This window comes from Silurus aristotelis (genome assembly GCF_946808225.1).
Source record: "Silurus aristotelis genome assembly, chromosome: 14".
NCBI lineage: Eukaryota > Metazoa > Chordata > Actinopteri > Siluriformes > Siluridae > Silurus > Silurus aristotelis.
The window spans coordinates 14375487-14388388 of record NC_139587.1 but is presented as its reverse complement, the minus strand read 5'-3'; the positions used below and the strand labels follow the sequence as shown (position 1 = coordinate 14388388).

The 12902-nt window shown below is 36.9% G+C and overlaps 1 protein-coding gene across 4 annotated transcripts in view; it reads right to left on the bottom strand.

The window, feature by feature from the left end:
- Positions 1–8317, bottom strand: part of ocrl (OCRL inositol polyphosphate-5-phosphatase) — a 23468-nt gene extending 15151 nt beyond the window's left edge. For 2 of the 4 annotated variants that reach the window (XR_014536590.1, XM_083560225.1), the window contains exons 1-8: positions 7730–8316; positions 6775–6854; positions 3525–3616; positions 3196–3234; positions 2812–2925; positions 486–659; positions 124–373; positions 1–39 (exon numbers count right to left, since the gene is read on the bottom strand). The exon at positions 1–39 is cut by the window's left edge and continues 123 nt beyond it. Coding sequence is in view for 2 of the 4 variants with exons in the window: in XM_083560225.1 (XP_083416351.1) it covers positions 1–39; positions 124–373; positions 486–659; positions 2812–2925; positions 3196–3234; positions 3525–3616; positions 6775–6854; positions 7730–7771 (830 nt within the window). In the remaining 2 variants the exon portion in view is untranslated. Of the gene's footprint in view, positions 40–123; positions 374–485; positions 660–2811; positions 2926–3195; positions 3235–3524; positions 3617–6774; positions 6855–7729 lie in introns of all 4 variants that reach the window. The other 2 variants (XR_014536589.1, XM_083560226.1) reach the window with 2 other exon arrangements.
- Between the last annotated feature and the right edge of the window lie 4585 nt (positions 8318–12902).

The window sequence follows — 12902 nt, the reverse complement described above, 5'->3', positions numbered from 1 at the left end:
TTAGTCCAAGAGTTAGATCGGTCTGTAGAGTGATTGTACCTGCAGGAATAAATTAAACAATATATAAACGCTATATGAAAAGGAGAAAGTCCTTAATGCAAAAGGAGCCTGCATCAAACTTACTCTTGCCTGACCGGTGTGGCCACTTGTAATTGAGGAGGTCTATCTTTGGGAGGTAGGACTGCAGCAGGGGCAACAGAGGGGTTAAAACTTCCTTTCCGAGGGGGAAGGGGAGGTGTAGGTGGAGGAGGGGCTTCTCTTGGGGCAACTATCCGATTCTGTCTATTCTTCTTTTCCTCTACTCTTAAACCATGGTTGAAATGATCCTCAAAGCCAAAGTCTGTCACAAGCTGACTTTGAGAGCCTACAGAATCTAATGAAAGCACAAATAAAAGTCTGGATAAGAGCTTATGCGCATTTACGCTGTGAATAAATAAATCGTGCACGTATCCAATTAATACATTAACACAAGTGGCTGTATGCACCATATGTTAAAGGCTTTCCTGGCATGCTACTGTTGGTGTCGCCTTGTTGCATGGGTCTGGACGAATTGCTTGCTGCCTTGGAGGTGCTTCTCTGAGGGGGAATCGGGATAGAGCCTTTAGATGGGGCAGAAACAACAGGTTCCATCTTCTTTGGCAGTGAACTTTTTCCTTCAACTGGAAGAAACCATAAACAACCATCACAACTATGTTTTACAAAACAACTGCACATCTTTCAAAATAATAAAATAAGACTAACAGGTATGGAGTCACATTTTGTTTATTTAATAAGGAACATTTCACTTATCTTAAAAACTCAAACTCAGTCCATTTATCTTCAAATCTTAAAAGAAACCAATTCATTATACTGTCATGAATAAAGCTAATAGTAATACATCTTGCTAAAAGGGCATATAGCACATTAGTCTGGGATGGCTCTTACCAATGAGGTCTTCTTATGTTGTTCCTAGTGAACTCATTAATATCCTGCTGCTAACAGATTTATCATTGTGTGCTGACCAAAAGCGAACAGGAAACTGAAAACTGGTAGGGCAAGTTGAATAAAAAGAAAATAATGCAAAATGGCAAATATCGCCAAATGCATTTTTTTAATTTCATCTTCTAATGTATGCACTCCTGGAAACTACACATGTTCAGTGTCAAAAATAAAACCAACACTTTGTAAGCTCCCAAGAGAAAATAGAGAAAAGCTAAAATACACCACTGAATGGAGTAGAACTATTGTCTAAAATCAGCAGCTATCTATTCCTTCCATATGTAATAAATGATGCAACCCTACAAATAATATAATGAAAATTTGTCAACATTTAAAGCAGACTAGATATTAAAACAGTGACGGGCTTTTTCACCTCTGTAACAGACATTTTGCTAACTAATAAAATCCATTATGTCCAATATAAATAGGTAAAAGATTTTCAGTGATAAATAACTATATTCACCAATAGACTATTTTACTCTATTGCCATCTTCATATTGTCTCAGTTGAATTATTTTAACTTTGTATAACATGCCGGACTAGGAAAAACACTCTGCCAAGCTTGCCATTTGCAATCTGCTTGTAATCATTTGCATTAAAACCTGCTGTGCCTATAGCGTTACAGGTTATTTATAGACCTTGACTGCAGAATGTAATATAGAAACACTGCATTGTGCATCTTTCACATAGGTGCTATGGTACATTTGGAAAAATGATCTTACATGTATAGTATAGGGTTTATTCCAGTTGATAAGAAAATTCATGCTTGCCTACCTAACACTTGCGTCTAAATTATACTTAGAGATTTTGTTACAGCCCTTAATTATTTCCTCCACACCAAAAATAAATTAAAAAAAGCTAAAAAGCCTGTATGATTGTGTAAAAAATAAAAAGTCAAAATGATGAAAATAAATTGTAATGCCAGCTTGTGTTGAATGGTTAGAGGCTGATGGTCCACAACTTTCTTACAGCCCCTGCAGCACCGCAGAGACCAATCGTGTATTTCCTCTGAGTGGATATTTCACTGACAGTGAAAGATGAAGATTACAAAATATGTTCTCTTTGCAGTAGAGCTCACTTGACCAACATGAAACTGACAGCATACAGGTGATTAAGCATATACCAAAGAGGCTTTTTATTTTGTTTTTTTTAGAAAATAGTCCATATACATTATTACTGTGCAATTTTAGGTGTCCAATTGAAACTGCTTACTAGCTATATACTTTTTCTTCTTTGCTTATCTTAATTTTCGTCACAGTCTGTGCTTTCTGGCTTCGCTTCGCCATCTAGCAGCGTCGTCTCGAGCTTGTACCTCAATTTTTTGCTCGCGTAACAAAGCAAAAAATCGACTGAGTGACCGTAGGTCAAGGTACCACTGTGTATGTATGTGTGTATAATGTGTGTGTATTATATATATATATATTATACACACAAAAATAAACAAGTATTAGTATAATGTATACTATACAGTATATGTATAATGTATCCTCTCTTTTTTTTATTTATGTCTTATGATTTCTCTGCTTCAATTAAACAACACTGTTTTTTTATTTATTTATTTATTTTTAAACCTGTGGTCTCTGCTCGGATTTTAACACCAAATAAAAGATTGCAAAGCATATGGTTTAAGTAAAGAAACATTACAGACGGCCCCCTTTAACGAGCATTAGGCAAAAAAAAAAAAAAAAAAAGGGAAAAAAACCTGTGACACTCCTGAGATTTGAAATTGGGAATATTATAAACTACTACTGCATTTGATTGAGTTAATATGTGACCAAACAAAAAGATAGCAAAAGTTAATAAATAATCAAATGCAAAGGGGAGTATCCTTACCTTGGTGCTTAGCCTTCATCACTTGCTGGAAAAAGGTCTGAGTACGCTCATCATCCTGTAACTCCAGCAAGAGCTCTGGCGCTTGCTCCCCTCGAATACGGATCTTGAGCGTCGCTGCCAAAAAAAAGAGAAGCGTGCTGTATAACTTTGCATAACCAAGGTGTGGGAGAAGGCAAATCCATAAAAAAACCCACAAAAAAAAACATTGAGAATGTAAGAAATTTAAGCTGTAATCATGTGCCAACAGTAAGAAGGCAATCAACTAATTACATTAAAATACAATAAACACTGTAAATAGGATCTTTTCTAGTTCTTTTTTATCTCTATTTAAGTATATATTTCTCTGCTAAGCATAATATATAGAAAATCCTGGATTGCTCTTACTGCTTATTGAGAGGTCAATGAGAAGCGCCTCCTCTGCTTCTGGAACATAAGAGAGTTGCAGGAAGTTATGACTCGTATGTACAAAGGTTGCTAGGGGCTGTACTACTGTAGACAAAAAAATTCCTATTGGCTCGCTGTAAATGTTTGCTTTTACATTTACAAGGAAGCACATTTATGCACGCTTTAGAGGCTAAAAATAAGCTGACAATGTTTTACTCATCAAGATGCTTTTAAACTCACCACATAATACTAAAATCATGATTGTGCTATAGGACAAGTTGGAGCAACTGTGTTATGAAATAGCACAATATATCAGCCACAGTACTTACCACGTATTATGTGAAAATGCTTATTGATCGGTATGGACAACTGAGGCACTGGACTGGATACGACTGCGTCAGGATTCGCCAAAACACTCAACCTTTGAAAGAGAAAGCAAGATCTTTCTTATGCAACTTAATTTAAAATCCGTAATAATAACACTTTTGCGTTGTATGCTGTAGGATGACCTGACAACATGATCCTCAACAATGTTGCATCTTTCATCACAAAGTGAGGTGTGCCATAGTAGCATACCCATGCAAATACTCTTGTACGGTCACACACACACATCCTGATTAATGTGGATTAAATTACACAAACCATAGAAGGCAAGTAAAGTGTCAGCCAAAAGTGAGTTTGTTTCAAAAATAAATTTAAATAAATAATAATAATAAAAAAAAAATAATAATAAAAAAAAAAAAAAAAAAAAAAAAAAAAAAAAGAAAAAAAAGTTGTGGCTTTCATTTTCTACCACAGGCAAGTTTCCATCTCTCATCCGCTAAACTAATAATTATAATATCATGATTTTGTTTCTCACCACATGCCCCAACTTCCTTTTTCTCACAGGATGGGAGCTCTGTGAGAACTGTGAGAACCTGAGAGTTTATTCACGCTCTGCAATTATTTATCAATTTTTGACAGTTGGGACACATTATCACATATTCACCTTTTAAATATACTTTTTAATTGCCATAAAATTAAGAAACAATGAGCAAAATAAATGTGCAGCATTAAAATCACTTAATCTTATCTGATTAGAAAACATGTTAGAAATGCTAACACACTTTAGTTTGAAGCAGACTAAACTGAAATACTTGTTTCATCTGCTTTGGTTTGTTTTTATGCTGCAAAGAAAGTAAAAAATGTGTCTGAGAGGCATGCTAAGATCAAAAGAGGAATGGCAAAAATGACAGAAACCTTTTCATGTTAATGTAGAAATCACACAAGATTTGCAAACGATAACTAGATCATTATATAATTGACTAGCTTAAATATTTTGTTTCACTTTCACGGTTTGTCTTCTCTTTTTGTCTTCGCAATACTTAGCTCTGCGCTTTCGTTCAGTTTAAACTCAAAACATGACATACTTGGTTCACATGCAGTTCACTGATCTAGTCTCCCGGTCTAGTCTCATTGGAAGTGGACTAAGGCCACCTTGGTCACATGGTCTCTGATCAGTCATTCTGCTCTGCACCAGAGTATGGCTGTCACCACCACATCAGCAGTCCAAATCAGTGACATGGATTTACCCGATTACTAATATTTGTTTAGGGCTGGACTAAATCGATTAATCGGATGATTATTCTATTTATGTATTTTGGATTAATCTGTTTTTCCTTTATAATTCCTTTTTTTATTAGATGTTTTGCATATTACAACTATATAAAACCCTAATTCATGGTATTTATGTACTGTATAAAGGTGTATTCAAAAAAATTTTAAACGCCACATATTGAGTTGAACTATCTTTAATTTAGACACTTTAAAGCTTATAGTAGCTGCTTGTTGAGGAGTGCATGGCCGATTTCTCTCGAACAAATTCACTCATGCTGGGTTGTTTCTGTAAAAACAAAAGAAAACAAAAACAAAACAGCATTTAAGAATGCAAGGTGAAGCGATCTGTGTGAATCAACATTAGTAATGTTTCTAATGATGATTGCAAAAGGAAAATTAACAATCATACTTAAAATATCTATATCAAATATAATAACATTGTTTTGACAGTTTTTGTTTAAAAAATAAACACAGACAGTTGTGAATAAATAAGCATCTAGAATATATAATTAATTATTGTTTTAATAATATTTAAATGTTATAGACAAATTAAATATACAAACATTGAAAACAAGCATTTAGCTAAAACAGAATTATTGTTGTAGCAGACAAACAGTATAAAAAGAGAATAAAACAGAGAAACTAACAGACTTAAAAAAAAAAAATGCATTGTTGTAGAAATGCATTAGCATTTAATAAAAAACAATAGTGACTAAAATGTAATTGTTTACTGATTTTATTTGCTGCTTTTAGATTTAGTGTTTCATTGAATCCATCACGATGTCGCGAGCGACCTGATTGTGCAACCTGATGCTCGCGAGTCACGAAAGAACAGATCCAGTGCGACTGTCTCGAAGTTAGCAAACAGTTTACACAACAGCAACTCATTAACCTACACCATTTACACATGATGAGGATTAAACAATTTTTGCTTACCGTGCTGATGTTTCACCTTCATCAGTGACTTGGGACACACACTTTTTCCTGCTGCCGGTTCACCTCTACTCTCCGCCATTTCGCAAGCGGCGGTGCGATCTTACCGTCCCGCTAAACCTTTACTTGAGCAGCACAACTAATAGATAACAGCATTCGTTGACAACAAATGTCATTATCGATTATTTGTTGCAGCCCTAAACATTTTTTTAACAAAATTATTGGCTAAGAATTGTCTTCCAAATAAATTCCAAAAGTCCGAAATATGGTGAAAGAAAATGTACACACTCAAGTGTGATTGTTGTTTTCGCTCCACATTGGATTGCTTAAAGATGACACGCAACACAGGTTCAACTGAAAACACTGCAGTGTTTCCTGTCTGGTGCTCGGAGCTCTTTACAAGCTCTAACAAGCAAAATAACTATATCAGATATCAGTGTTTTGTCTTGCTCACTCCAAGTTGTGAAGCAGGAAATGCTGCTGAGGTATAAAAGATAACATTGCCTCACTGTACTGCTCCAGAATACAGCAGGTGGTTCTGTGTTGTTAAGTTGTAATGCATTTAAAACGACTGGGTGACCATGTGAGGTTTATTTAGGCTTTAGGAAACCACAGAGGAATGCAGGATAATGGACAGCACACTGCCTGGAAGTGACACTACTCACTTTCTCTGGGTCAGACACACACACACACACACACACACACACACACACACACACACACACACACACACACACACACACACACACACACACACACACACACTGCAACAGTGATTGAGTGCTGAAACACTTGTCAGCATAACAATGCTGCATATACGGACAGTTTCATACATCTGGAGATTAAAGCGCATCTGGATGACAGATGATAGACAGTTTATTCATTTGTGAATCTTGTGAAAGTGCAAAGAATTCTTACAAAACACAAGAAACAGTAAATGTGTTTTTAAATATTGTGTTAAAAAACATGCAACAGGACAGCCATTTTTTTACCAAGACACAACAAATAGAAGTGAATCTAAACATGACCACATCAGGAGCAGATACTCACGTGAACTGTCCTGAACTCTCCACTAGAGACAGGAGTCGAGGTTCTCGTTTCCCCGCCCTCAGCTCATGTCCCTTCACTGTCTGAACATTACAGTTAAGGATTTAATCGTGTATTATAGAAGATAAATGAAGAGGGGGGCATACAAAATAAAGGACTGCCATGATTTGTATGATCCTTAGTAACCAAAATGAGTATAGAATGAAAATCAATTCACTGAACAACAAAACCCTTTCAACTGGAGAACCATCGCTGTAATGTTTCCCTCACACTCAATAAATGGAAGCACGATTAGTCCAAATAGCACCTATGTGTGCTTTCTTTCTACCCCACCGATTATTTTAGATTTTGCAGGAGCTATTTACCAGTCGATCACGGAAGTCCTATTAAGCTATTTCAGCCATAATCCTGCTAGGTTTCCTGGTGCAATCCGGACCTAGGCTGCCTGTCTGTATGTTTTCACCATGCCTGTGCCAGATTCCTCCCACCTTCTAAAGACATCCTGGTATGTAATGGCATGGCATTTAGAAGCAAAAATGAAATTGATCACGCCACATTGTCCCTCGGTGTAAACATGACTGTATGGTGCACTGTGTTGGATTGGCATCACCTTCACTTAAGCTTTTGGGATTCAAGTCGATCAATACTATTCCCAAACAGCTAATACAAAGCTTTTTGGATTAAGTTCACCCACAAGTTCACCAGGACGTCGTTACACACACTCACACCCAATCCTGCAAACTGTGTAAAAGAGATCAACTGAAAGGGGTTTTTTTTATTATTATTATTTGTGTGTTCCTGGTCCTGCTGTAGAGATTCTAATTTTGTGTTAGCAGTTAGTCACTATGTCACAGCACTGCCCAAGCCCCCTCTCTCCCTCACACACACCCCTAACTCTTGTCCAACTCAGGTATTATTCTAACGATTGAACTACACTCAGACAACTTTCAAAGGATACTGCCAGGCAGGTCTGCTCGCAGATTCCGAGGGAGGACATCATGGATCAGGTCGCCGGTGAGCTTCCCACCAGATCTTTAGCTAGCCACTGACCGGCTGGCTAGTTAACTGGTTAAATATTTGTCTCATACCAGTTCACACACCTGCGGTCCCCGTGTCTAATCCGTGCTCTAGAGACTGACTTGATAAACAGCTTTACCATGTAGGTAAGGAGTTTAGAAAACACGTCTCTAGTTTACCGACGATAAAAATGTTCTATTAAAGTCCCTGAAAAACGACACTATTTTGCTAGCTAACGCTGTAGTTTCCTCGGTGACCGGTGAGAAGCGGTTAGCGCCTTGCTAAGCTAGTTCTAATCCGAGAGGCGAAGCTTGCTGTCTCCGGCAAAGTGCGGAAAAAACCCTGACATTTACCTCGCAATGGTATAAAGTATTCATTAATATTACATTTTTAACCCTTCACTGTCGAAAAGCTCGCTGCGACATCCTGAGACACGTTTTATTGTAAACTACGGCTACTATGAACACTAGGCGTTAGCTTCGGCTTCCACATCTGTGTAAAACAGCGAAGGTTGCGGGTTAAGGTTCTCTAAACGTCAACACTGCGCAGGATTTGCGCATAGTAATTAAATGCGCACTTTTTTGCAACCTAATGCAACCAGTTCTATTACACAGCAGTGGTGGACGAAGTACACAAAGCATGTACAGTACTTGAGTAAAAGTAGAGATACAGTAGGTAAAATATCACTCCAGAAAAAGGCATTTAGCAGACGCCCTTATCCAGAGCAACGTACAAAAGTGCGTCAAAAGAATTTGGCCTTAAATTTACTTAAGTATCCAAAGTACTGATTTATTTTGACTATAATGTCCTCTTAGCAATTTTATCACAAGACTCTTTGCTTAATCAACTCAGTTTATGTGAAAAGACTTCAATGTTACTCTCAGCAAACCAATTTATTAATAGAATGATATTAATGAGTCAAACACTGATTAATATCTAATAAATTATCATGAGCATTCCCTCAACTCAAATATGGTCACACGTGCTGTGGCAAGTTCGAGTCAGGACTTTCTTCAAACATTTATTACTCTCAAATTGTTTTGCTTGATGTTGAATTGATGCTGAACTGTATGTTGGTGTTAATGGCGGTGGCGGTTGGTGGCAATGGCAGTTCCAGCTTGAATAAAGCTCTGACTGAACCAAGCTGTGACCCAACATTTCCCTTATTAATTAGTTTCAGCTTTTAAAAGATCCTCTCGGCTTCAACTAGTCACTGGATGAGTAAGACATATTCACAGTCCACAAATTTGGATGTATGTCCTTTTTTTTATGTCGCCGAACCCTGATATCTCGAGCACAAGGGGGGGGGGGGGGATTTGCCATTTAACGTCGGTTATCTCGGTGCAGCCGCAGAAGAACTCGCGGAAGTGGCGGAAAAATCAAACCTTACAGCTGCTACAGGTGTTGTATTGTATACTGGTGAATCTCTGCTGTTAGTTAGTGCACATATAACTTTTGTTGTTACATGTTATGCGATGAACGGGAGGCGAAAGCCGCGCACGTGGGATGAGCAAAAGCATAGAATGAACACCGGCAGGATCGGGGGGGGATCCGCGATGCGCTTTGGGAAGAAAAGAGCAGCCGGTGAGAGAGTGCCGGTGGGAAGACACGTACCGGGATACACATGAGCGATAACAACGACCGCCGTGAACCAACATATACCAACAATAACGGACAGTGAGAGTGTGGAAGTTTAAATAGGAGCTGGTGATGATGATAAACGAGCACCATATGTGCGCGACTGAAGCCGGGAGCTTCAGAGAAAGCGGCCGAGAAAACACCTGACACGCTGAAGGGGGCGTGGCAGGTGGATTCCTGACAGATAAACATGTACTGTATGTATTTTTATAGCATGCCTTCATCAAACAAATCGCGGCAACGCTGTTGTGTAAAAAAAACCCTTTAAAAACACGTGCATGCACATTCTCATTTATTAACGCACATCATGTACATAAAGAAATTTCAAGCACGTTAATATACTGCCGCCATTTTGATTTTCGTTTATCTCGATCATCGGTTATCTCGATGCTTTTTGGCGACCCCCTAGGACATCGACATAACCGGAGTCCACTGTATTTCTAAGAGCTCAATTCTATGTATAAATATCACAAATGCATTTATTGCACAATTACATTCATGTCATTGTGCACAATTAATCAAACTCTCAGAACCAAGAACCAAACAACACGGTTAATAAGATAAAAGATGCATTAACATCTATACAAAATCTATATCCTTATCACATATGTCTTTTAAATTATGGTAGCCTTTTATTATTTATAGCCTTTTATTATTTATTATAGCCTTAAATTATTCCCCTTACTGAACTCAGTTCAGGACCTTTTAAGTACAATCACAGAAAACCTTTATGACATCAAAAAGAAATATTGTTGCCCTATGTGTAAAAGCATAGCAAATTTTCTTAATTGGGCTCCTGAGCTTTTTTTGTCATCCATAATTTGGTGGATTTGCGGGGGACGCCCCGTTCCGCCCCGCTCATAAATAAAAAGGAACTGGTAAAAAGTTGAGTAAAAAGTAAGATATTTGACTTTGATTTGTAGTGAAGTTAAAATAAAAGTCTCCCCAAATGAAAATATTTGAGTAGAGTACAAATATGCAAAAATATATAAATAAATAAACTACTTAAGTACAGTTGTTACTGTTCACCACTGTTATACAGTACGTGAGTGCTGGAATTTTGAATTTTGACAAAAACCCATTTGTGTCTCTAGGTGTACATTTACTCCACACATCGTTTACTCAAGTAGAAGTATAGATATTCATGTTTTAAAAGATTTGTTAAAGTTGAAGTACTGACTACACTTTTTCACTCAAGTTAAAGTAAAAAAGTTTGGGCTCTGACATGTAATTAAGTAAAAAAGTAGCCTTTACTACTACCTGTTTAAGTGTTACACTGGTAACTGGACCTCACATCATATTAATATATTAATACAAAATAATTAAAAATGTAGGGGGAGTGGTGGCTCCAGCGGTTAAGGCGCTGGGTTGTCGATCGGAAGGTCTGGAGTTCAAGCCCCGGTATCGCCAAGCTGCCACTCTTGGGCCCTTGAGCAAGGCCCTTAACCCTCTATGCTCCGGGGGTCCCTTACGAGGGAAATATCAAGGTCCGTGACGTCGGAGTGACGTGGGGCCGCCTTCCCGTGGGCTCACCACCTGCAGGAGGGACCGTAAGGGACGGTGCTGTGAGGATTGGGCAGCAGTCGAAGGCGGGGGCCTGCTTAGACTGCTGCCCCCGCGACCCGAATTACGGATAAGCGGGAGAAAATGAATGAATGAATGAATTAAAAATGTTGTTACATAATGAATGTATCCAGGCTGAACAACCATCATATCAAACACAAGCAGAGAAAAAACTATGATCATCAGGAATGTCTCTGTTCTCAGTCATGTTTGCATCACTGACTCTCTCTGTCTCATCCACATCAGCCATACTTCTTGTTGCCTTCTGCCTTGCTTGTTGTAAGCTTCATAGCCTACATCTGTGGTGCGTGATAGTCAGGAAATGATACATCAGTGGAAGGTTGTAAAAGCCACTGAATGACAAGGTTGATGGGCTGAAAAACACTGAGAAGAAAAAATATTGATCATGTCTAAACCAAAGTAATAAGCTTGGTTTGAAAATGTAAGAAGTAGAAAATACAGATATTTGTGTAAAACATATTTCTAACATTTATTGTTGTCAGAAATGAAAATTGCATGCTAAATCAAAAAGAAATAAGAAAGCTTTTTAAGAAAACCAGAACAAAACAAATAACTTGCTGCCTAAAGAGTTTTGTGCTTTCTAAAATTTCCTTTTATTTTTTAATTTACTATCAAAACATCGCATCACAAATATTCTCACAAATAAGTAATGAGTAAAAGTAAAAAGTTGTGAAGTAAAGTACTGATACCAGAAAAATCTACTTAAGTATTTGTACTTTGTTACTTCCCATCTGTGGTCTAAGAAAAATATATGTTGACTAATATAAACCTCAACTGATCAAATAATACAAATACACACAAAACATAAAACCATAAATTATGTCAAACAAGAAAGTGTTTGTCAGATTTGTTTGGCATTTTGACAGATCTGATAGATGACTGGTGACAGATCTGGTATGCGTAGTCTCTAGCATGCTGTGGACTATTTACTTATGGCAGATGTTTTTCTGTGGCACTATTTGTAGCACATGTCCTGATTTTTCTAACATGGAATTAGAAAGTGTGTGAGGAACTTATGGAATTACACTTCGCTATGAATTAAAAAATGTGTCTAAAACTATTTTTTTTACTTCTTCCATAACTTGACTCAAGATTCAGATATTTTCAGTGGATTGTAGTACTGTGAATTATGTATATTTTTATTGCCATAAACATCAAAAGAGGGTAACTGTGAGTGACTGTTGCATTTTTTGGATTTTGTGGGTGTCAAGACAATTCTCACAAGTCATTTACATGTGATTAGCATTCATCAAAATACATACGAGTCCAAAGAAAATCAGCATTTACAAAAATGTGTTAGAGCTGGTGGAAATCTATTGTTTAGTCTGGAATTGTGAAAACATTTACACAACTTGACCATAATATTTATAAATGAGGTTTACTGTATTTACACACAAAATAGGATCAGATGTAGCTTATATTTTGTTCTATGCTATATGCAGTTTTGTAAAATATTTTTTCTATAACGGTTCATTCAAACAATAGATTTTGTTAAATGTGCTTATTCTATTTATTATCAGGTTCTTGGTGGACTCTGTACAATATTTTAGGCTTATTATGTTGTAATTATGGATAAATATTTTGCCCCAGGAAAGCAAAAGAAGGGAAAGGCTGGTGCTGTCAGTTATAAATTTCACATAAAAATCCCAAAACTAATTTGTTTTGTGGATATTGAACAACATTAATATATATATATATATATATATATATATATATATATATATATATATATATATATATATATATATATATATATATATATATATATTTTTTTTTTTTTTTTTTTTTTTTTTTCTTTTATTGCGCTAAGCCACAGATCTGGGATTGGCTACAGATCTGGCCACCCAACCGAACTCATCAAACAGGAAAGAAGGGCCAGCGGTGACTAAGGA